The sequence below is a fragment of the Salmo salar genome, chromosome 11 (genome assembly GCF_965601325.2).
Source record: "Salmo salar chromosome 11, fSalSal1, whole genome shotgun sequence".
Lineage (NCBI taxonomy): Eukaryota > Metazoa > Chordata > Actinopteri > Salmoniformes > Salmonidae > Salmo > Salmo salar.
Genome location: NC_138301.1, coordinates 1253519 through 1279785, shown reverse-complemented (window position 1 = coordinate 1279785; position 26267 = coordinate 1253519). Strand labels below are relative to the sequence as shown.

The following is a 26267-nucleotide window of genomic DNA, read 5'->3' as shown; positions in this document are numbered from 1 at the left end:
GTTGACTCCAGAACTTGGCGGGTAACTGTATAGCTTGCTTTGATGGCTGAGCTCTGTACTCAGAATATTGAAAAATGTGCTTTCGCCGTAAAGCTATTTTAAAATCTGACACAGCGGTTGCATTAACCTCTCTAGGCTAGGCGGGACGAATTCGTCCCACCTACGTAACAGCCACTGCTATCCTGTGGCGCGATTTTCAAAACCTTAAAAATCCTATTACTTCAATTTCTCAAACATATGACTATTTTACAGCCATTTAAAGACAAGACTCTCGTTAATCTAACCACACTGTCCGATTTCAAAAAGGCTTTACAACGAAAGCAAAACATTAGATTATGTCAGCAGAGTACCAAGCCAGAAATAATCAGACACCCATTTTTCAAGCCAGCATATAATGTCACCAAAACCCAGAAGACAGCTAAATGCAGCACTCACCTTTGATGATCTTCATCAGATGACAACCCTAGGACATTATGTTATACAATACATGCATGTTTTGTTCAATCAAGTTCATATTTATATCAAAAACCAGCTTTTTACATTAGCATGTGACGTTCAGAACTAGCATACCCCCCGCAAACTTCCGGGGAATTCGCTAACATTTTACTAAATTACTCACGATAAACGTTCACAAAAAGCATAACAATTATTTTAAGAATTATAGATACAGACCTCCTCTATGCACTCGATATGTCCGATTTTAAAATAGCTTTTTGGTGAAAGCACATTTTGCAATATTCTAAGTACATAGCCCAGGCATCACGGGCTCGCTATTTAGACACCCGGCAAGTTTAGCACTCACCATAATCATATTTACTATTATAAAAGTTTGATTACCTTTTGTTGTCTTCGTCAGAATACACACCCAGGACTGCTACTTCAATAACAAATGTTGGTTTGGTCCAAAATAATCCATCGTTATATCCGAATAGCGGCGTTTTGTTCGTGCGTTCCAGACACTATCCGAAATAGTAAAGAAGTGTCGCGCGCATGGCGCAATTCGTGACAATAAAATTCTAAGTATTCCATTACCGTACTTCGAAGCATGTCAACCGCTGTTTAAAATCAATTTTTACGACATTTTTCTCGTAGAAAAGCGATAATATTCCGACAGGGAATCTCCTTTTCGGCAAACAGAGGAAAAAATCCCAAAGGCGGGGGCGGTCGGGGTCACACGCATAAGCCAGTGTCCCTTGATCGGCCACTTGAGAAAGGCGATAATGTGTTTCAGCCTGGGGCTGGAATGACGACATTCTGTTTTTTCCCGGGCTCTGAGCGCCTATGGACGACGTGGGAAGTGTCACGTTAGAGCAGAGATCCTTAGTAAATGATAGAGATGGAAAACAAGTTCAACAAATGGTCAGACAGGCCACTTCCTGTAAAGGAATCTCTCAGGTTTTGACCTGCCATTTGAGTTCTGTTATACTCACAGACACCATTCAAACAGTTTTAGAAAATTTAGGGTGTTTTCTATCCATATGTAATAAGTATATGCATATTCTAGTTACTGGGTAGGAGTGGTAACCAGATTAAATCGGGTATGTTTTTTATCCAGCCGTGTCAATACTGCCCCCTATCCTAAACAGGTTAAGGAGAAGTGTACCTATAATTCTTTCAATAACTGTTGTACATATTATCAACGTTTATGATGAGTATTTTTGTAAATTGATGTTCTCATTCACCGGATATTTGGAGGGAAAACATTTTCTGAACATCACGCGCCAATGTAAAATGGGCTTTATGGATATAAATATGAACTTTATTGAACAAAACATATATGTATTTTGTAACATTGAGTCCTGGGAGTGTCATCTGATGAAGATCATCAAAGGTTAGTCATTCATTTTAGCTGTATTTCTGTTTTTTGTGACGCCTCTCCTTGCTTGGAAAATGGCTGTGTGGTTTTGCTTGTTTAGGCGCTGTCCTAACATAATCTAATTTTATGCTTTCGCCATAAAGCCTTTTTGAAATCGGACACTGTGGTTGGATTAAGGAGAACCTTATCTTTAAAATGGTGTATAATACTTGTATGTTTGAGAAATTTTAATTATGAGATTTTTTGTTGCTTTGAATTTGCCGCCCTGCACTTTCACTGGCAGTCATCATATCGATCCCGCTAACGGGATCAAGCCATAACAGGTTTTAAGTAAGTAATATAAAAGGACCAAGTTTGTTTTGTCTAAATTAGTGGCATTATGTTGGAGGAAAGGTAAGTGGTTTGTTTGTGCGACCACACCGTTCTCGAGTCGCTACCTCCATCTGGGCTAGCCTTATTTCCTTCTTCATTCTCAAAGAAAACTAATTGACGACCTGGTGCCAAAACAGAAAATGCTTTGTATTGGTGATTTATTTTTGTCATATCATAAATTTGTTTTAGTTGTTCACTCTGCAAGACATTTAATATAGAACAAAATTCCCGCTGTGCAGTTGCTCCACTGCTACAAGAAAAGGCTTTATATAGAACCAAAAAGGGTTGAAAAGCACCTTTTAGCAATATACTGTAACCAACTGGTTAATTGATGACTGTGGAGGCTGGTCTCTTGAAGGACAGGGGCCTGGTGACCACACATAGAGTGGTTACAGAGGTTTGTGATTGCAGCAGAAGGTGGCGAAATAAGGCTGCGGGATGTGGGAGATGGAGATCAATAAGATATCATAGACTCTCTACTCTCCAGTGGTGTGGTGACCACAGCATTGACCTCTGAGTCCTGCCACCTGGTTGAACACCATTGGTAGGACTTTGTTTGTTATTTTTTACAGTACTGTTACATATTTACTAGTGTACTTATCCTCTATGGGCTAGGCGGGACGAATTCGTCCCACCTACGTAACAGCCAGTTGAAGCCTGTGGCGCGATTTTCAAATACCTTAAAAATCCTATTACTTCAATTTCTCAAACATATGACTATTTTACAGCTATTTAAAGACAAGACTCTCGTTAATCTAACCACACTGTCCGATTTCAAAAAGGCTTTACAACGAAAGCAAAACATTAGATTATGTCAGCAGAGTACCAAGCCAGAAATAATCAGACACCCATTTTTCAAGCTAGCATATAATGTCACAAAAACCCAGAAGACAGCTAAATGCAGCACTAACCTTTGATGATCTTCATCAGATGACACAGCTAGGACATTATGTTATACAATACATGCATGTTTTGTTCAATCAAGTTCATATTTATATCAAAAAACAGCTTTTTACATTAGCATGTGACGTTCAGAACTAGCATACCCCCCGCAAACTTCCGGCGAATTTACTAAATTACTCACGATAAACGTTCACAAAAAGCAGAACAATTATTTTAAGAATTATAGATACATCACTCCTCTATGCACTCGATATGTCCGATTTTAAAATAGCTTTTCGGTGAAAGCACATTTTGCAATATTCTAAGTACATAGCCCGGCATCACAGGGCTAGCTATTTAGACACCCAGCAGGTTTAGCACTCACCAATATCAGATTTACTATAAGAAAATGGTCTTACCTTTCCTGTTCTTCGTCAGAATGCACTCCCAGGACTTCTACGTCAATAACAAATGTAGGTTTGGTCCAAAATAATCCATAGTTATGTTCCAACAGCAACGTTTTGTTCGTGCGTCCCAGACACTATTCCAATGGTAAATAACGGTCGTGCGCACGGCGCATTTCGTGACAAAAGATTTCTAAATATTTCATTACCGTACTTCGAAGCATGTCAACCGCTGTTTAAAATCAATTTTTATGCAATTTTTCTCGTAAAAAAGCGATAATATTCCCACCGGGAATCTGCAATTAGATAAACAGCCGAAGGAAAATATATCACTGGGTCGAATCGGGCACGCGCCTAATTCCATTGTCCTCTGATGGGCCACTTGGAAAAGGCGATAATGTGTTTCAGCCTGAGGCTGCCTCGTCTTCGTTCAGGTTTTTCCCGGGCTCTGGGAGCCTATTGGAGCCGTGGGAAATGTCACGTTACAGCTAAGATCCTGACGCTTCAATAAACAGAAGCAAGAACAACAACACCTTGTCAGACAGGCGACTTCCTGCATGAAACCTTCTCAGATTTTTGCCTGCCAAATGAGTTCTGTTATACTCACAGACACCATTCAAACAGTTTTAGAAACTTTAGGGTGTTTTCTATCCATATGTAATAAGTATATGCATATTCTAGTTACTGGGTAGGAGTGGTAACCAGATTAAATCGGGTACGTTTTTTATCCGGACGTGAAAATACTGCCCCCTATCCCAAACAGGTTATCTTTACCTATTCGACAGAATTAAAAAAAAACGATTGGTAACCAATTGGCGCCTAATGCTGCTTGATTTAATTAAGTAATTTTTGTGCTGCCATTTTACTATGCAATTTGTTAGTAAATTGCGAGTTATTTCTGTTCAGGAGTTCTGCCGATATGTGCATCAGTTGTCTTTTACAACTTATAATGGTCTTCTAACTTAAACAGTTTCTGATCAGGGTCAAAACAAAGTTTTATATAAAAAAATGTGTCTTCAGTGGAAATTAAAGGTGAAGAAAGACATTTGGAGTGCTCATGAAATTCTAATACAGACATCCAACAGATAGATCCAAGTCCCTTTCATAGACAAAATGTCAGAGTTGCTCAAAGAGTATGTTCACAAGTGAGTGGCAGAGGCAGGTATGATATAACCTGGCTATTAACAATTGAATGGATCTCACATGGATCTGACAAGGACTCTGGTGTGATGCTGTTTTTCGCACACTGACACTGACAATGGCTAGTTCATCAGAACTACTCTTCCAACTTTTAAATGGAACATTTCGACTTTAGAAGGGTTTTAGACACTATTAACCACATTGGTTTCCATTGCTAATAACCATACCATGAAATTGTAAATTACTATTTCAGCAGTTTAATTCAACAATCATGCCTTTTTTGTTACCTTTTTATGAACGGTTGGTTTGTTGTATAATTTATTGAGGAACGTAAAATCCCTTACGATCAGAGGTGGTAATTGGTCTCAGCAGAAGAAATAGCCAATCAGAGACTGGAATTTACCCCTGGTCCTGGCAGCTGATTAATGGAAAGAGCATTATCCTCTTCCCCACTGCACCATAGTCATTGTGTCCAGTATGCAGTCCAGTATGCAGTCCCATATTGGCATAGCCCTCCTGACAGGCCCAATTTACAGCCTCTGAAAAGTCTAGTACCTAATATCTAAAGGAGCAATACCTAATAAACTCTCCGTTTACCTGGGAAATGTATTTCTGAAGTTGATGGAGAAAAGGGGTAGGTTGAGGTGGTTGGTCTCTCCAGAGGCTTGATTGGGTTGAGCTAGTGATATGAAAGCCTCGGATCCAATTAGCTTAGTGACCTAGGGATGGAGGAAGATGGGGAGGATTTGGATTTAAGCACCCCCTACCCACCACCACTATATCAATCTCTATCGGTCTTGAGGAAAGAGTGCCCCCTACTGGACAAACCGACAGCGTATAACTTCAGATATCCCAGGGGAGAACAACTGCCCTGTGTCATTGAAGCCACGGAAGTTCACGGCCGACCGCGGTACTGCAGGCATTGTTTGCAGAAAACAGTACCACCATTATAGTGAATGGAAAAATGACAATCTTCGTGGTCAATCTTTGTATAAAAACATTTTACGAGGACAATCATGGTACCAATAATTGCTTCTAATACACCAGATGTATGTCTCCAACCGATTATTTTAAAATCGTACACAGAAGAAGTTATAAGGATCATTTAGTTGCTAATGGCAGTCTGCAGTACCCAGGTCGGCCTTCAACTTGAGTTTCTCAATGAGAGCACTGAGCTAGCCTGCGAAGTCACTTCCTGGAGTAGCTCAAACTGCGCATGTTATGTCTCCATGAGACACCATCTTAACCGACTTAATTTGGCTTCAATGCGCTATTGAGTCTTCACATAGGAATGAATGGTGTCACATAACCATTGGCTTTGTCCATTCATATATACAGTCATTGGGTTATGCAGCCAAATATTCACCTAGCTTAACCCTGGGCCATGTTTATTAGGGCAAAAACTTAAAGTGTTTAAAATGTTTTGCAACGGAAAATGAAAATGAGGTAGTCTAGGTAGTCCCCATCTGTCTCAATTAGTTTTTATTTTGTTTGGTCCCTAATGAACACAACCCTGCTTATCTTCAACTGTTTAGCATTTAGAGAGCTGTGGAAAGATATGGCTTGCAAAGAATGTCACTAAATTGCTATTTGTCTGTTTCTCTCCTCAGCCAATGGCGAATTTCCTCCTACAGTAACCGGCAACACTAAACTGCCAATGAAACCAACCAATCAGAACATCAAAACAACCACCCCGTCCAATGGAAACTCAAGAACCTTGTCAGAACATCCAACTCTGACTGCCTGTAAGTGTCCACCTGTTGTAGTATAGTTGTGAGTATCTCAGGCATAGGCGCTGTATTTGTAGTATACAAAAAAGGCAGTCTGAGAGGAAAGATGATACATTTTTGTCTCTGATCTCAAGCTAGAACAATGGTCTCTGATCCCACACACAGACACTCTCTCTTATCCTCTCCCTGCTTGCTCACTGACAAGCGCGCACACACACACACACACACACACACACACACACACACACACACACACACACACACACACACACACACACACACACAACCACTTACCCAGGAAGACTTCTACTCACACTCACTCCACACGTGCTATGAAAAGGCACAGTGCTTTTTTCTCAAACAAAGTAAGTGTGCCACCTACTGGATTCATCCCCACGTCTGTAACTGTACATCTCACTTTGGATTAAATGGAGCAGGACGGACAGTTTTGATCTGCAAAACGCTCCAATTTGCTTCCATGGAATGTCAATGTAGCTCCTTTCACCGAGTTGACATTTTCTACCTTAGATTCTTCCAAGCACCGAGCTACTGCATAAATTAACACTGTGGATAGTGCAGAGCTGGAATTGGCTCCTTTTAGATACATTTTACACGGCACGCAACACTGACTTTCCAGGAGTATAATCATTGAAGTAATCATGTATTTTGTCTTGTCGCTTTGTCTTCGAGCCAATAGCACCACTGCAGACAAAATAAATACCTATCTGGCTGCTGATGCCAGTGCCCTTATACTCTGGGAATCTCAGAGTAATTGCATTTATCAACATCTTGTTTACTCCTCCAAGCAACAAGATGATGTTCATGACATTCCCTTCAGTATCATTGCAAAGAGTGAAATGCACAGTTCAATCAAGACTTGTTAGCCACGATCTCATGCTAACACACTAGGGAGTGTGTTAGCATGAGGCTGTGGCTAACATTCTTTTGCCAATAAAATGTGAATGCAGCTACTTCGTTGTTATTCTGGCTATTTGACAAGACAGTAAATTAGCCGTAGTTGGCTAGCTAGCAAGCACTGGACAAGAACGTTTCCAGCCAGTATGGCAATGGAACATTTAGAAGGAACAACTGGGTCGCGTCCATAGATACAGAACAAAAAGACTGAACGACTGGTCGGCTTGGGTAGCAACCCTAGATTTGTGTCTGGACTATATCTTGTGGAAAGATGAAATAGTATGAATAAATTCATCAAAATAACGTTTTTATTGAAAATGTGTCAATCATTATTTTAATATGTTGGTAACCCGTTGTATAAAAGTGATAATGCCCTCGAAGCTGGTGTTTGGAGGATATATTGTCACGGTTTGCCAATATATCCTCCAAACACAGGCTACTCAGGCATTATCACTTAATTGACATGCCTGATCTGATATGCATCAACCTGGTAACAGACTTTTTGTAACCAACTGTGAAGTGTTTTTTATTGGTGGTTAAGATATGAGGGACCAGAATGCGTCTATTAAATAAGAGCTGTGTCAGTTAAATAATGCAATATCGAGTGACTTCAAACACAGCTCGCCTAGCCACAACATCACACAATCATTGAATCTCAAATATCATCTACGTTTTTTGATGATGTGTTATTCAATGATAAGTGTTGATCATTTGTTGATAATGGTGATTTTTCTCCTGGGAATATTGGTATAGGTTTCCAAAACTGACTGGATCTTAACCAAGACCGTATACTAGTCCTCCACATATGGTGTTTAAATTACAATGGCTATCTAATATCTTGGGTGTTCAAAAAAGCAGGACTCTCTCTGATTTTGGGGTCAGCCTTCTTTTCGTCCCTTGGCCTTGGATTATCATAGGTATTCTCCCAGGAGATTAATAAGTGGACTTGCATTTATGGCTTGGTCTTCTGATAGGCAACTTTTATTGGGGCTTTAATATTCGTTCTGCATCTCCCTTTGGCCGGAACCCTCCAGTGCTGATGGGCTTGATGCCTGTAGGGGAAACGATTGAAAGCCTGATGAGTGTGTGTGAGTGCCTGATGAGGGTTTTAGGTCACTGAAGCAGCTCTCCTCCTTCCTCAACATGCTCAATGATTAACCCTGGGAAACATCAATGTCTTTTCCATCTCTCCTCATTGCTCTCTGCTCTTCTTCGCACCTCTCTCTCTGCTCTTCTTCTTATCTCTCTCTGCTCTTCTTCATACCTCTCTCTGCTCTTCTTCGCACCTCTCTCTGCCTTTCTTCGCACCTCTCTCTCTGTGCTCTTCTTCGCACCTCTCTCTCTGCTCTTCTTCGCACCTCTCTCTCTGCCATTCTTCGCACCTCTCTCTGCCCTTCTTCGCACCTCTCTGCCCTTCTTCGCACCTCTCTCTGCTCTTCTTCGCACCTCTCTCTGCTCATCTCTCGCTCTCTCACCTTTTTTACTGTCCCATCTTGTTCTCTCTCTTTTTCAGACTCTCTTTCTAACCTTTCTTGCTTTCAGCCCCTTCTTACTCATTTCCACTGTTTTGTCTCTCACTCTGCTTTCTTTTGGTTCTTTCCTTTTCCCACTCTTTCTCTCGTTTCCCCTGCTCCTTCCCTCTTTCTCAACCGGCTTTTTCTCACCTCTCTCTTTCTCTTTATCCCCTTCTTTTTCTCTCCTCATTGTTTCTCACGCCCATCTATATGTATTGATCTGTTGCCTGAAGTCTCTCTGCACCTTTATTTTTCTGAAACCCGACCCTACAATGAGGTGTGTACTCAGACAGTGTCTGTGTCTGAAATGGCACCCTATTCACTATATAATGTACATATGGTTCTGGTCAAAAGATGTGCACTATATAGGGAATAGGGTGCCATTTCGGACGCAACCACTCTCTCACTGCTGACTCATCGTTTTCTATGGGGGAAACAACAGAGTTCTCTCACAGACTCTCAGTTGATAAGCTCACTTCACTTTCTCACCGTGATTACTTGGCCGCCAGATGGGAAAGGGACGCGTCACTAACTTCAAAATGAGTGTGTATGTGAGTGGGTGCAGTAGTTTTGTATGTGGTCGTGTTTGAGAGAAAGTGTGTAGGCCTATTATTTTACAACACCAAGGACAGAGGAAGAGGAGACCGACTGAAGCGATCTGATTGGCTCCTGTCAGAAGAACAGCAAGTGATTGACAGCTGCACTAAACAAAATCGGTCCATAATGACTATGCAGATCCTCGGGGGGGAAGATTTTTTTTGTCTCTTACAGTTGTTATTAGTCGCTAATTAGCCACATTCCGCACGCAGAATACATAATTGTTTACTAGTCGTTAAATCAAATGGTGGTGTTGAGTCGTTTGTTTGTGAGCTGTTGTTATTCCATGGCTGTGGCCCAAATGGAACTCTATTCCATACAGTGCACTACTTAAAGACCAGGACCCATAGGGCTCCATATAGAGAATATGGTGCCATTTGGGACACATCCCGTGTGTTTGGAAGAGGTATTAATCACCTGGACAGACATGTGACTGATAATGAGCACCACAATACAACATACTGTGTGTGTGTGTGTGAGTATGTTGAAATAAAATACTGTAATTAAATAGACTGGGGACTTCTTAGAGACTCCATTTCAACTCATACTCATCTTCCTTCATGCATCAATATGGGCCAATCAAAGTGGAACAACCTTTTAGGGTTATATTCCAATGCAATGACCATAATAGCAGTGTGCATATTGAGTCAGAGACATTAAATAGCCATCTGTCTCTGGTGAAAGACAGATCAAACTATTTCATGCTCATTAAATTTTATAAGAGTCCTATCGTGAACATACTGCTGTATAAGACAAGTATTGGGAACCGTGTACCATAAAGTTTGACCCCTTCACATTTCTGTAGTATAGAAACAGTATGAATATGCACAAACACAACAAAAAGCAAAACACCATTAGAACATCAGATTAAAGTTTTGATTAGTCATGAAATAGCAGCAGTAGATCAGCAGCATAAATCATAAATCAACTCAAAATTGTATGCAGTAAGGCTTTCTGTATTGGTTATACCCAGCAATCAAAGCAAATCAAAAGTCAACAGTCAATTCAATGAATAATCCAGAGTTCAAAGGTCACAAAACAAAAATTTGATTCAGTTGTTAAAAACTTCTTACGACAACCCGATCCCGTTAGTGGGATTGAGTTTGACAATAGCCAGTGAAAAATCAGTGCCAGATTCAAAACCACAAATCTAATCATTTCAATTTTCTCAAACATAGGACTATTTTACACCATTTCATAGATACACTTCTCCTGAATCGAACCACGTTGTCCGATTTCAAAAAGGCTTTACAGCGAAAGCAAAACAATAGATTATGTTAGGAGAGTACATAGACAGAAATAACCACACAGCCATTTTCCAATCAAGCATATATGTCACAGAAAGCCAAAACTCAGCTAAATGCAGCGCTAACCTTTGATGATCTTCATCAGATGACACTCCTAGGACATCATGTTACTGTCACGATTCCCACCGACGGTGGCGCCTCCTCCTGCTCGGGTGGCGCTCGGCGGTCGTCGTCACCGGCCTATTAGCTACCACTGATTCCCTTTTTGGTTTTCGCTTTTTGGTTTTGTGCACCTGTGTTTAGTTTGGTTAATTAGCGGGGCTATTTATGTTAGCTGGTCCGCTTCCGTGTTGTGCGGGATTATTTCAATTGTGACGGTTCATGTTCGTGTCGGCACTATTTTACGCCGTGTGTACTTTCTCCCCTGTGTTTGGGAATATTTTGTTTGATGAGTGAGTGTACATTAAATACGCCACTACCCTGTACTCGCTGCTTCCTGTGTCTCATTCCTTCACCACGACTGCCAATCCGTTACAGAATCCCGCACCACGAAAAGGCATGGAATCAGCAGGAGCAGCGGCCACCCCTGTCCCCTCGATGGAGGAACGCGTCCTCCACCACACTACGGTCCTCCACCGCATAGGAAGCGCGATGGACCAGATGATGGAGAGGATGGACAGATGGGAGAGAAGTGGTCTCCTCTCTCCACCTCCGGCTCCTCCGATACAGCCACCTCCTCCTCCCACTACGTCTGGCTCAGGCGCGCTTCGTTTGGCGCTCCCGAGGGAGTATGATGGGGCGGCGGCTGGGTGCCAGGGATTTCTGCTCCAGCTCGAGCTGTACCTGGCCACCGTCAGACCTGCTCCCTCAAGAGAGGAGAGCGTGAGTGCCCTCGTTTCCTGCCTGACGAGCCGAGCTCTGGAGTGGGCTAATGCGGTCTGGAATGGCCAAGACTCGGCGAGGGACCATTATCCAGAGTTCACCCGCCGCTTTCGGGCCGTGTTCGACCACCCTCCGGAAGGAAGAGCGGCGGGTGAACGGCTGTTCCACCTCAGGCAGGAGACGAGGAGCGCTCAGGACTTTGCGTTGGAGTTCAGGACCTTGGCTGCTGGGGCGGGGTGGAACGACAGGGCCCTCACAGACCACTATAGATGCAGTCTCCGGGCGGACGTCCGCAGGGAGCTGGCCTGTCGGGACACAACTCTATCCCTGGACGAGCTCATCGACATGTCCATTCGTTTGGACAATCTGCTGGCTGCCCGCGGGCGTTCGGAGAGGGTCCTGCCCATTCCACCTCCGTGCACCCCCGCCCCTACCCCTATGGAGGTGGGGGGGGCTGTGCCAAGGGGCACCGGAGGAGCTGGCTCCTCCTGCACCAGCTGTGGTTGGAGAGGACACACGGCCGACCGGTGCCGGAGGATCCAGTCTGGGAGTCGAGAGGGCAGGCAGAACACTTCTCGGTCACCCCAGGTGAGTCAGCACCAGATTCACCCAGAACCCCCTGTTGGTCACGTGTTCTTACCTGTTTTGTTTTCTAAATTTTTCCCCTCTTCCCAGCATAGGGCGCTAGTCGATTCAGGCGCAGCTGGGAACTTTATGGATCGTGGACTTGCCATTAAGCTGGGCATTCCGCGGGTGCCGTTAGATTCCCCCTTCCCCGTGCACTCCCTAGATAGCCGACCATTAGGGTCAGGGCTAGTCAGGGAGTCTACGGTGCCACTGGACATGGTAACGCAGGGGAATCATAAGGAACGCATTCGTTTTTTCGATTCGCCTGCGTTTCCGGTGGTGCTGGGGGTCCCCTGGCTGGCTGGTCACAATCCCCGTATTTCGTGGAAACAGGGGGTTCTCCAGGGGTGGTCAGAGGAGTGTTCAGGGAGGTGTCTAGGAGTTTCCATAGGTGCCACGTCGGTGGAGAGTCCAGACCAGGTGTCCCCCGTGCGCATTCCCCCTGAGTACGCCGATTTGGCGATCGCCTTCTGTAAAAAGAGGGCGACTAAATTACCACCCCATCGACAGGGGGATTGTGCGATAGACCTCCAGGTTAACGCTGCGCTTCCCAAGAGTCACGTGTACCCCTTGTCACAGGAGGAGACAGCGGCTATGGAGACATATGTCACTGAATCCCTGGGACAGGGGTACATTCGGCCCTCCATCTCACCCGCCTCCTCGAGTTTCTTTTTTGTGAAGAAAAAGGAGGGAGGTCTGCGTCCGTGCATTGATTACAGAGGTCTAAACGCTATCACGGTGGGGTTTAGTTACCCACTACCTCTCATCGCTACGGCGGTGGAATCATTTCACGGAGCAAAGTTCTTCACGAAACTGGATCTCAGGAGCGCGTATAACCTGGTGCGTATCAAGAAGGGAGACGAGTGGAAAACCGCCTTTAGTACCACATCGGGCCATTATGAGTACCTCGTCATGCCGTATGGGTTGAAAAATGCTCCAGCCGTCTTTCAATCCTTTGTTGACGAGATTCTCAGGGACCTGCACGGGCAGGGCGTGATTGTCTATATCGATGACATTCTGATATATTCCGCCACCCGCTCCGCGCATGTGTCCCTGGTGCGCAAGGTGCTTGGTAGACTGCTGGAGCATGACCTATACGTTAAGAATTATAGATACAGAACTCCTCTATGCACTCGATATGTCCGATTTTAAAATAGCTTTTTGGTGAAAGCACATTTTGCAATATTCTAAGTACATAGCCCAGCCATCACGGGCTAGCTATTTAGACACCCGGCAAGTTTAGCCTTCACCAAAATCAGATTTACTATTATAAAAGTTTGATTACCTTTTGTTGTCTTCGTCAGAATGCACTCCCAGGACTGCTACTTCAATAACAAATGTTGGTTTGGTCCAAAATAATCCATCGTTATATCCGAATAGCGGCGTTTTGTTCGTGCGTCGCAGACACTATCCGAAATGGTAAATCAGGGTCGCGCGCATGGCGCAATTCGTGACAAAAAATGTCTAAATATTCCATTACCGTACTTCGAAGCATGTCAACCGCTGTTTAAAATCAATTTTTATGCAATTTATCTCGTAAAAAAGGCCCTAATGATTTATGCTATACAACGTTTGACATGTTTGAACGAACGTAAATATATTTTTTCCCCTCGTTCATGACGAGAAGTCCGGCTGGCTTAGATCATGTGCTAACAAGACGGAGATTTTTGGACATAAATGATGAGCTTTTTTTATCAAAACTACATTCGTTATGGACCTGTGATACCTGGAAGTGACATCTGATGAAGAGAATCAAAGGTAATGGATTATTTACATAGTATTTTCGATTTTAGATTAAGGAGATGTTTATCTTTCAAAGGGTGTAAAATAGTTGTATGTTTGAAAAATTTGAATTTTGACATTTATTTGGATTCAAATTTGCCGCTCTTGAAATGCACCTGCTGTTGATGGAGTGCACCACGGGTGGGACGCTAGCGTCCCACCTAGCCCATAGAGGTTAAGGCAATGGTATTGCTGTTGTGATTAGTTGTGTAGTTTTGGGTATTGGTAGTTAGGAGTACGGCAAACACCTTATTTCTTTGGTTCCTCAATATACATTTACCATATTACAATGTAGGCTATGTGTTACAGCACTATTTTTGGTGTCCCCCTCAGGAATTGCTCTTGAGAAAATGTCATGTAATTGTCCCCTCCAAAGTTGATATCAGATTTTCGCCAATGCATGTAACTACATAAGTCATTACCACCAAAATAAGCTAGGCTAGGACTCCATCTGCTGTTGTAACAATGCATCCTATTATGTAACCTTGTTACATGTAACTACATAAGTCACTACCACCAAAATAAGCTAGGCTAGGACTGTCAGCTGTTGTAACAATGCATCCTATTATGTAACCTTGTTACATGTAACTACATAAGTCACTACCACCTAAATAAGCTAGGCTAGGACTCTGTCAGCTGTTGCAACATTGCTCCATGATTGGCTCAGTGTTCTATCACTCATGGGGACACTACGTCACCGCCAAGTCTAAGGGTAGAGCTCGAAAACTCTACCCCCTTGGGTGCTGCCATAGCGTTACATTAGGAATGCCCATCCAAGAAGGCTCAAAGTCATCGGCTACAGATAAAATGACATCAAATCACATTATATCTAAAGTAGCTTTGATTGGACTGTCAACATCATACTGCTTAGTCTTAGCTAGCAGTCATCTACGACCTGAAGATCACTGACGTCATCATGATTCAAGTTGTCTTGAAAGCACCGTAAATCCAGAGAATGCCCGACTTTGATTACAAAGTTTGATGACAATATTTGCCCACGAAGGACCGCTGCCATCCTGTCCAAGTGAGCACAGCACAACAAGATGAGCCCACAAATGTCTTGTATGCTGCTGCATAAATGATGGAATACGCCATGGAGATGCTGTATGTATATTGTAGCTAAGAAAGTAATACTAAGTGTATGTTGTGTAGTAAGCTTGTTAGTAGCCCATTTAACCTCTATGGGCTAGGTGGGACGCAGGCGTCCCCCCCGTGGTGCACTCCATCAACAGCAGGTGCATTTCAAGAGCGGCAAATTTGAATCCAAATAAATGTCAAAATTCACATTTTTCAAACATACAACTATTTTACACCCTTTGAAAGATAAACATCTCCTTAATCTAACCACGTTTTACGATTTCAAAAAGGTTTTACGGCGAAAGCATAAATTTAGAGTATGTTAGGACAGTACATTTACAAGAGTTGTGTGTAATGTTTTGTCAATTCAAAGACAGGGTCACCAAAACCATAAAACCAGCTAAAATGATGCACTAACCTTTTACAATCTCCATCAGATGACACTCCTAGGACATTATGTTAGACAATGCATGCATTTTTAGTTCTATCAAGTTCATATTTATATCCAAAAACAGCGTTTTACTATGGCATTGATGTTGAGGAAATCGTTTCCCTCCAATAACCGGGAGTCAAGTCAGCATCACAAATTAAATAATTAAAATTAGAAAACATTGGTAAAATATTATATTGTCATTTAAAGAATTATAGATTTACATCTCTTGAACGCAATCAACTTGCCAGATTTAAAAATAACCTTACTGGGAAATCACACTTTGCAATAATCTGAGCACTGCGCCCAGAAAAATACGCGTTGCGATACAGACTAGTCGTCATGTTGGGGAGATCTAAAATCGAAAATACTATGTAAATAATCCATTACCATTGATTCTCTTCATCAGATGTCACTTCCAGGTATCACAGGTCCATAACGAATGTAGTTTTGTTCAAAAAAGCTCATCATTTATGTCCAAAAATCTCCGTCTTGTTAGCACATGATCTAAGCCCGCCGGACTTCACTTCATGAACGAGGGGAAAAAATATATTTACGTTCGTTCAAACATGTCAAACGTTGTATAGCATAAATCATTAGGGCCTTTTTTAACCAGAACATGAATAATATTCAAGGTGGACGAATGCATACTCTTTTATAACGTATTGGAACGAGGGTACCCAACATGAACTCGCGCGCCAGGTGTCTAATGGGCCATCATCGTTCCATGGCTCTTGTTCGGTCAGATCTCCCTCCAGAAGACTCAAAACACTTTGTAAAGGCTGGTGACATCTAGTGGAAGCAATAGGAAGTGCCAAAATATTCCTCAGCCCCTGTGTTTTTCAATGGCATAGGTTTAAAGGTAATACAACACATCAGGTATCCACTTCCTGTCAGAAAATGTCTCAGGGTTTTGCCTGCCAAATGAGTTCTGTTATACTCACAGACACCATTCAAACAGTTTTAGAAACTTTAGAGTGTTTTCTATCCATATATAATAAGTATATGCATATTCTAGTTACTGGGTAGGATTAGTAACCAGATTAAATCGGGTACATTGTTTTTATCCAGCCGTGCAAATACTGCCCCCTAGCCCTAACAGGTTATTAAGGCTGAGAAATGTGTGTTTTCCAAAAGAGCCGTTTCCTTTCTGGGTTATCGCATTTCCACCACGGGGGTGGTGATGGAGTGTGACCGCGTTAAGGCCGTGCGTAATTGGCCGACTCCAACCACGGTGAAGTAGGTGCAGCGGTTCTTAGGCTTTGCCAATTACTACCGGAGGTTTATCCGGGGTTTTGGCCAGGTAGCGGCTCCCATCACCTCACTGCTGAAGGGGGGGCCGGTGCGTTTGCGATGGTCGACGGAGGCGGAGGGAGCCTTCAAGAAGTTGAAGACCCTGTTCACCGACGCACCCGTGTTGGCGCACCCGGACCCGTCTCTAGCATTCATAGTGGAGGTGGACGCATCCGAGGCTGGGGTGGGTGCCGTGCTATCACAGCCCTCGGGTACGCCATCGAAACTCCGCCCCTGCGCTTTCTTTTCGAAGAAGCTCAGTTCGGCGGAGCGTAACTATGATGTGGGGGACAGGGAGTTGCTAGCGGTGGTAAAAGCTTTGAGGGTGTGGCGGCACTGGCTTGAAGGGGCTAAACACCCCTTTCTCATCTGGACCGACCACCGAAACCTGGAGTACATCCAGGCAGCGAGGAGACTGAATCCGCGTCAGGCAAGGTGGGCCATGTTCTTCGCCCGGTTTAGGTTCACTATCTCCTATAGACCGGGTTCCCTTAACACTAGAGCCGACGCGCTGTCCCGTCTCTATGACACGGAGGACCGGCTCATCGATCCAACTCCCATCATTCCAGCGTTTAGGCTGGTGGCACCGGTGGTATGGGAGGTGGACGCGGACATCGAGCGGGCATTAGTGTTGGAACCTGCGCCTGCGCAGGTTCCCGTGGGTCGCATGTATGTGCCGCTCGGTGTTCGTGATCGTTTGATTCGATGGGCGCACACGCTACCTACGGCGGGTCATCCTGGTGTGGCGAGGACAGTGCGGAGTCTCAGGGGGAAGTACTGGTGGCCCACCTTGGCTAAGGACGTGAGGTCCTATGTCTCTTCCTGTTCGCTGTGCGCTCAGAGTAAGGCTCCTAGGCATCTACCGAGAGGGAAGTTACAGCCCCTCCCCGTTCCACAACGGCCATGGTCGCACCTGTCTATAGATTTATTGACAGATCTTCCCCCCTCTCAGGGGAACACTGCGATTCTGGTGGTTGTGGATCGGTTCTCTAAGTCCTGCCGTCTCCTCCCATTGCCCGGTCTCCCTACGGCCCTGCAGACTGCGGAGGCCCTATTTACCCACGTCTTCCGGCACTACGGGGTGCCGGAGGACATTGTCTCTGATCAAGGTTCCCAGTTCACATCCAGGGTCTGGAGGGCGTTTATGGAGCGGCTGGGGGTCTCGGTCAGTTTGACCTCCGGTTTTCACCCCGAGAGCAATGGGCAGGCGGAGAGGGTGAACCAGGAGGTGGGCAGGTTTCTGAGGTCGTATTGCCAGGACCGGCCAGGGGAGTGGGCGAGGTACATTCCCTGGGCTGAGTTAGCCCAGAACTCACTTCGCCACTCCTCTACTAACATGTCACCCTTTCAGTGTGTTTTGGGTTACCAGCCGGTCCTGGCACCATGGCACCGGAGTCAGACCTAGGCTCCTGCGGTGGAAGACTGGGTACAGCACTCCAAGGAGACCTGGAGAGCCGTCCAGGACTCCCTAAAGGAGGCCAGTGCGCGGCAGAAGAGGAGTGCTGACCGCCACCGCAGTGAGGCGCCCGTGTTCGCACCAGGAGACAGGGTCTGGCTCTCGACCCGGAACCTGCCCCTCCGCGTGCCCTGCCGGAAGCTGGGGCCGCAGTGTGTGGGGCCCTTTAAAGTCCTGAGGAGGATAAACGAGGTGTGTTATCGGTTACAACTCCCTTCCTATTACCGTATTAACCCCTCGTTTCATGTGTCTCTCCTCAGGCCGGTGGTAGCTGGTCCCCTGCAGGAAGGTGAGGTGCTGGAGGTCCCTCCACCCCCTCTGGACATCGGGGGGTCCCCGGCGTACAGCGTACGGGCCATTCTGGACTCGAGACGCCGGGCGAGGGGCCTGCAGTACCTCGTGGACTGGGAGGGGTACGGCCCGGAGGAGAGGTGCTGGGTGCCGGCGGAGGACGTCTTGGACCCATCCATGTTGAAGGATTTCCATCGCCTCCGTCCGGATCGCCCTGCGCCTCGCCCTCCGGGTCGTCCTCGAGGCCGGTGTCGGCGCGCTGCGGGAGCCGCGCGTCAGGAGGGGGGTACTGTCACGATTCCCACCGACGGTGGCGCCTCCTCCTGCTCGGGTGGCGCTCGGCGGTCGTCGTCACCGGCCTATTAGCTACCACTGATTCCCTTTTTGGTTTTCCCTTTTTGGTTTTGTGCACCTGTGTTTAGTTTGGTTAACCTCTTGGGGCTAGGTGGGACGCTAGCGTGCCACCCGTGGTGCACTCCATCAACAGCAGGTGCATTTCAAGAGCGGCAAATTTGAATCCAAATAAATGTCAAAATTCAAATTTTTCAAAAATACAACTATGTTACACCATTTGAAAGATAAACATCTCCTTAATCTAACCACGTTTTACGATTTCAAAAAGGTTTTACGGCGAAAGCATAAATTTAGAGTATGTTAGGACAGTACATTTACAAGAGTTGTGTGTAATGTTTTGTCAAGTCAAAGACAGGGTCACCAAAACCATAAAACCAGCTAAAATGATGCACTAACCTTTTACAATCTCCATCAGATGACACTCCTAGGACATTATGTTAGACAATGCATGCATTTTTAGTTCTATCAAGTTCATATTTATATCCAAAAACAGCGTTTTACTATGGCATTGATGTTGAGGAAATCGTTTCCCTCCAATAACCGGCAGTCAAGTCAGCGTCAGAAATTAAATAATTAAAATTAGAAAACATTGTTAAAATATTATATTGTCATTTAAAGAATTATAGATTTACATCTCTTGAACGCAATCAACTTGCCAGATTTAAAAATAACCTTACTGGGAAATCACACTTTGCAATAATCTGAGCACTGCGCCCAGAAAAATACGCGTTGCGATACAGACTAGACGTCATGTTGGGGAGATCTAAAATCGAAAATACTATGTAAATAATCCATTACCTTTGATTCTCTTCATCAGATGTCACTTCCAGGTATCACAGGTCCATAACGAATGTAGTTTTGTTCAAAAAAGCTCATCATTTATGTCCAAAAATCTCCGTCTCGTTAGCACATGATGTAAGCCAGCCGGACTTCTCGTCATGAACGAGGGGAAAAAATATATTTCCGTTCGTTCAAACATGTCAAACGTTGTATAGCATAAATCATTAGGGCCTTTTTTAACCAGAACATGAATAATATTCAAGGTGGACGAATGCATACTCTTTTATAACGTATTGGAACGAGGGTACCCAACATGAAGTAGCGCGCCAGGTGTCTAATGGGACATCACCGTTCCATGGCTCTTGTTCGGTCAGATCTCCCTCCAGAAGACTCAAAACACTTTGTAAAGGCTGGTGACATCTAGTGGAAGCAATAGGAAGTGCCAAAATATTCCTAAACCCCTGTGTTTTTCAATGGGATAGGTTTAAAGTCAATACAACACATCAGGTATCCACTTCCTGTCAGAAAATGTCTCAGGGTTTTGCCTGCCAAATGAGTTCTGTTATACTCACAGACACCATTCAAACAGTTTTGGAAACTTTAGAGTGTTTTCTATCCATATATAATAAGTATATGCATATTCTAGTTACTGGGTAGGATTAGTAACCAGATTAAATCGGGTACATTTTTTTTATCCAGACGTGCAAATGCTGCCCCCTAGACCCAACAGGTTAATTAGCGGGGCTATTTATGTTAGCTGGTCCGCTTCCGTGTTGTGCGGGATTATTTCAATTGTGACGGTTCATGTTCGTGTCGGTGCTATTTTACGCCGTGTGTACTTTCTCCCCTGTGTTTGGGAATATTTTGTTTGATGAGTGAGTGTACATTAAATACGCCACTACCCTGTACTCGCTGCTTCCTGTGCCTCATTCCTTCACCACGACTGCCAATCCGTTACAGTTACACAATACATGCATCTTTTGTTCGATAAAGTTTATATTTATATGTAAAAACAGCATTTTACATTGGCGCGTGACGTTCAGAAAATATTTTCCCTCGGTGAATCAGCACAACAATTTACAAAAATACTCGTCATAAACATTGATAAAATATTAAACTGTCATTCAAAGAATTATAGCTGAACATCTCCTTTATGCTAACGCTGTGAAAGATTTCAAAATAACTTTATTGGGAAGGCACACTTTGCAATAATCTGAGTACTGTGCTCAGAAAAATACACTATGCAATACAGATAGCCGCCATTTTGGAGTCATCTAAAATCATAAATAGCATTAGAAATATTCACTTACCTTTGATGATCTTCATCAGAAGGCACTTCCAGGAATCCCAGGTCCACAACAAATGTTGTTTTGTTCGATAGACTCCATCATTTATGTCCAAATAACTCCATGATGTTCGCGCGTTCAGTTCAGCTACTCCAAATGTAGGAAACGCGCCAAAAATTTCACGAAGAAAAGTTAAAAAAAAATCTATTTACGTTCCTTCAAACATGTCAAACGTTGTAAAACATCAATCTTTAGGGCCTTCAGAACGTGAAAATTCAGTAATATTCCAACCGGACGAAACCAGTGTCTTGAAAAACCTTTTGGAACAGAGCTACCTCTCGCGTGAAGGCATGCCAATGAACTGATGGGTCATCAACTTCCCAGCCTTCTTGTTCGGTCTCTGTTCATCGTAGACGCCTCAAACCACTTTCTAAAGACTGTTGACATCTAGTGGAAGCCTTAGGAAGTGCAAAATGATTACTGAGTCACTGTGTGTTTGATAGGCAATGACTTGAATTGAGGCCACCCATCAGATTTCCACTTCCTGGTAGGATTTTTTGTCAGGTTTTTGCTTGCCATATGAGTTCTGTTATACTCACAGACATCATTCAAACAGTTTTAGAAACGTCAGAGTGTTTTCTATCCAAATCTACTAATAATATGCATATCCTAGCTTCTGAGTTTGAGTAGGAGGCAGTTTAATATGGGCACGTATTTCATCCAAAAGTGAAAATACTGCCCCCTACCAATAAGAGGTTTTAAGTTAGTTCAATTCAGTTAAATGCAGATCATTTAGTTCTTTCTATAAAAAAGTAAATCCACAAAAAATAAATTATAATCCAATAGGAATTGGAGGAGAGACAATCAGCAATGCAGAACTTAATCTGATATGCTAACTACTCATTGGTGTCAAAAAGAAATCCTTATGTGGGAGTCTAAAGGGGATTTTCAGGTGAATAAAAGAGAAGAGCAGTCGCAGATGAAGTCAATCAAAATTAATCTGGTTTAATACAAGTTGCAACACGGGGACACCTCCCGCACAGAAGCAGAGAAAATGTCTAACATGCACTTATATATTAATCAGAGAGTAACATATGTTCTGTTAACACCAGCCCAAGCAGGTGGGAGGAAGTCACAACATCATTGGTTACAGAATCACAGGTAAATTATCAGTGTACTTCCAGTCTGATGTCAATCACTATCAACCGATATGAGATTAATACATAACAAACAGCATTGAGTGTAGTGACCATCAACCCGTGACACAAATGATCCAAAGGAACAGGTTTATACAGCACATTTACTGAGCAATTTTACTTTCAAAGTTTTCAAACAAACATTTCCCCATTGTTACTCACACCATGGCCTTTTGCGCTCCCATTCCTGTGTGTGACCATGTGGGAGCACATCTTGAGAGAGAGAGAGAGAGAGGGGGTCTGTTCACCAACCAAGAATACACAAAACACCATATTGATCTGCAAAAATATACTCAGTGTACAACGTAAAACACCAGATAATGCATGCAGAGCAGAAATAGGCCGATACCCGCTAATTAAATTCTACAGCCACCTAAAAGGAAGCGATTCCCAAACCTTCCATAACAAAGCCATCACCTACAAGTTGGTCTGCAAGCTGGTCTTGGGGCTCTGTTCACTAACACAAACAGACCCCACAGAGCACCAGGACAGCAACCCAATTAGACCCAACCAAATCATGTGACAACAAAAATATAATTATTTCCAATGTGACAAGTAATTAACAAAAAAACTGAGCAAACTAGAATGCTATTTGGCCCTAAACAGAGAGTACACAGTGGCAGAGTACCTAACCACTGTGACTGAGCCTAATTTAAGGAAAGCTTTGACTATGTACAGACTCAGTGAGCATAACCTTGCTATTGTGAAAGGCCGCCGTAGGCAGACCTTGCTCTCAAGAGAAGACAGGCTATGTGCATACTGCCCACAAAATGAGGTGGAAACTGAGCTGCACTTCCTAACCCCCTGCCAAATTTATGACTGTATTAGAGACACATATTTCCCTCAGATTACACAGATCCACAAAGAATTTGAAAACAAACCCAATTTTGATCAACTCCCATATCTACTGGGTGAAATACCACAGAGTGCAATCAGAGCAGCAAGATTTGTGACCTGTTGCCACAAGAAAAGGGCAACCAGTGAAGAACAAACACCATTGTAAATACAACCCGTATTTATTTGTATTTATTTTCCATTTTGTACTTTAACTATTTGCACATAATATGACATTGGAAATGTCTATTATTTTGGAACTTTTGTGAGTGCTGTTAGGTTCTAAATAAAGAGTAAAAACTCACAGACGATTAGTAAAGCTCAAACCAAGTTTATTCACCCAAAGGGTCAGATAGCTGAACAGACAAAGATATGTTCCCACTAGCACAAGTATATATACCCCAATTTGGGTGAAATCTCCTCCTTCCCTCTAAACATTACATCTTTATTGCAAGGCAGGAAGTTAAGTGATGTGGGTAATTAACGGGTTCCTTCTCCCTTAATGTGACCTGACATGACCTCGGCCCCCATTCCTCACTGATCCAGATCTCTCCATTCTTATCATTGACCTCAAACATGTGATTACCTTTCCTTTACTCAGTACATTCCAAGCCCCTGGCTCATATCCAACCTTAATTGACCCCAACATATACATTCCTCCTACAGATAACCATTCCTTTCTGGTCCATAGGATACCTGATGATTAACAATATTTCAAGTTTAGAAGTCAGAACCAATCAGGGTAATGTTTAATGTACATTTTTATTGTTTATTTCACTTTTGTTAATTATCTACTTCACTTGCATTTTCAATGTTAACATATGTTTCCCATGCCAATAAAGCCCTTGAATTGAGTTGAAATGAATTGAAATTGAATTGAGAGAGACAGTGACTTACATGTAACCTTGTAGTCTTCAACCATAGATGTTGACCATGAACACATACACAATTTAGTGGTCATGGACAGTGGTGTAAAGTACTTAAGTAAAAATACTCGAAAGTACTACTTAAGTAGTTTTTTGGGGTATCTGTACTTTACTTTACTATTTATATTTTTGACAACTTTTACCTCAGTACATTCCTAAAGAAAATGATGTACTTTCTACTCCAAACATTTTGGTGCCGTCTGGTTTGCTTAATATAAAAATAATTGAAATTATTTATACTTTTACTTTTGATACTTAAGTATATTTTAGCAATTACATTTACTTTTGATATATTTCAAACCAAATACTTTTAGACGTTTACTGAAATAGTATTTTACTGGGTGAATTTCACTTAACTTGAGTCATTTTCTACTAAGGTATATTTACTTTTACTCAAGTATGACAATTAGGTACTTTTTCCACCACTGGTCATGGTCAATGATTTGCCCCAATTGCATAATAAGAGGCCATATCTAGCATTGACAACATACCCTGTTCCTTTCCTTTCTCACTGTTCAGCCATGTATGTTGACCATGAACACAACCACAAGGTGGCGGTTGTGGTCAACAATTTACTAGTGTATCTGATCATACCCCAGTTACATAATCAGAAACCACATCTAACATTGACCATACACCTTGTTCCTCTCCTTCCCTTTCTTCTTGTTCAGCAAAGCGTGACCTGTGTGTGTGTTTGTGTGTACCTGTGTGTGCATGCACGTCTGTGTGTGTGCCTGAGTCCACGCCTACGTGTGTGTATGAGCATGATCTCCATAGGTTATCAATCGGCCCCAGCCCTGGAATAATAGAATAAGTAGGGCTGAATTTACTTTGGACAACGACCAACAAGTCTGTTTCCCCTTAAACCACTCGAGTGGTTTAAGGGGAAACATTCAAATGTCTTGGAATGGCCTAGTCAAAGCCCAGACTTCAATCCAATTGAGAATCTGTGGTATGACTTAAAGATTGCTGTACACCAGCAGAACCTATCCAACTTGAAGGAGCTGGAGCAGTTTTGGCTTGAAGAATGGGCAAAAATCCCAGTGGCTAGATGTGCCAAGCGTATAGCGACATACCCCAAGAGACTTGCAGCTGTAATTTCTGCAAAAGGTGGCTCTACAAAGTATTGACTTTGGGGGGGTGAATAGTTATGCACGCTCAAGTTTTAATTTTTTTGTCTTATTTCCCTGTTTGTTTCACAATAAAAAATATTTTGCATCTTCAAAGTGGTAGGCATGTTGTGTAAATCAAATGATGCAAATCCCCCCAAAAATCTATTTTAATTCCAGGTTGAAAGGCAACAAAATAGGAAAAATGCCAAGGGGGTGAAGTCTTTCGCAAGCCACTGTATCATTCTTTACTCCCTAGTCATTTCTAAACTGGTTAAACCATACTGAACACTGCACTTACCATTTTTTCAATTCACTACAGTGAAACATGGCAAAATCAGTTTGAATGCCCAGCTAACTCAAACTTTTCTCCTCATTTGCAGTGTAATCCCAGGCTGTAGTGATTGGGGGGTTATTTTTTTGCCTAGATTTGCATGAGATTAGTCTTGTCAGATAAACGTGGCTGGACCACAACACTGATCGAGTCACTAAATCCTGATTTGGGGGAACGATGGAAATGGTGCCATTCCCATGGTCCAGTGTGGATGTCAGAAGAAAAACTTAACCCCCAAACATTCTTGAACTGAACATTTTCAGGAACTGCAAAAAAACCTCCATATTTGACCATTCATAAACATACTAATCTCGGTTAACCCAGAACTAAAGTCTTCGGTAATAGGTCAGATGCTCAATTAAGTTCTGGGTCCATACATGATCAGAGAAGAGATAGGATCAGAACCAGAATGAAGAGCTCCACCCTCTCTCTTTGTAAATTACCTGAAAGTCTGTGCGCCAAATGTCCCTTTCCCTGGGAAATCATGATTTGTCCAAAACACTGTAAGTAATGCTGCTCCTAATGCTGCTTGTTATCTCACTCATCCCGTTGTATCATGAGAGATCTACAGATACCATTTATGTTTACGTAGTCTGTCCATGAGAGATTACAAACATACAAACACGCAACTTCAGAAACTATTTGGAATACATGTTCTTGATCCTAGAGTCATGAAATGTTCAGAGTACATATAGGGGATTCATTGCCATCAAATCATTTGAAAAATGTAAATGGGCAAAATGGAGTTTGGAGATTTTCTTCAGACAGTGATGATAGTATTGGCATTTTTTACTACAGTGAAACATGATGAAGATGCTTATTTTATTTATTCCGTTATATCTCACTAGCAATCAGGAGTTAGACGAGTAGGATGGAAATGTTTTTCTGCCATTTCAGTATGTTGGGGTTTATTGATGTGAGACTATAGAGTGTTGGGGGGTTTGTTGAAGTGGAATGAAAGATGAGGCGCAATTTGTGTGATGAGTTTGAACA

The 26267-nt window shown here is 43.1% G+C and overlaps 1 protein-coding gene across 1 annotated transcript in view; it reads left to right on the top strand.

Annotated features, from left to right (window-relative positions):
* LOC106562017 (ALK tyrosine kinase receptor) overlaps positions 1 to 26267 on the top strand; it is a 182588-nt gene that overhangs the window by 66918 nt on the left and 89403 nt on the right. Inside the window, exon 7 of the mRNA XM_045688931.2 lies at positions 6225 to 6359. Within this exon, the coding sequence (XP_045544887.2) occupies positions 6225 to 6359 (135 nt within the window). The remainder of the gene's footprint in view (positions 1 to 6224; positions 6360 to 26267) is intronic.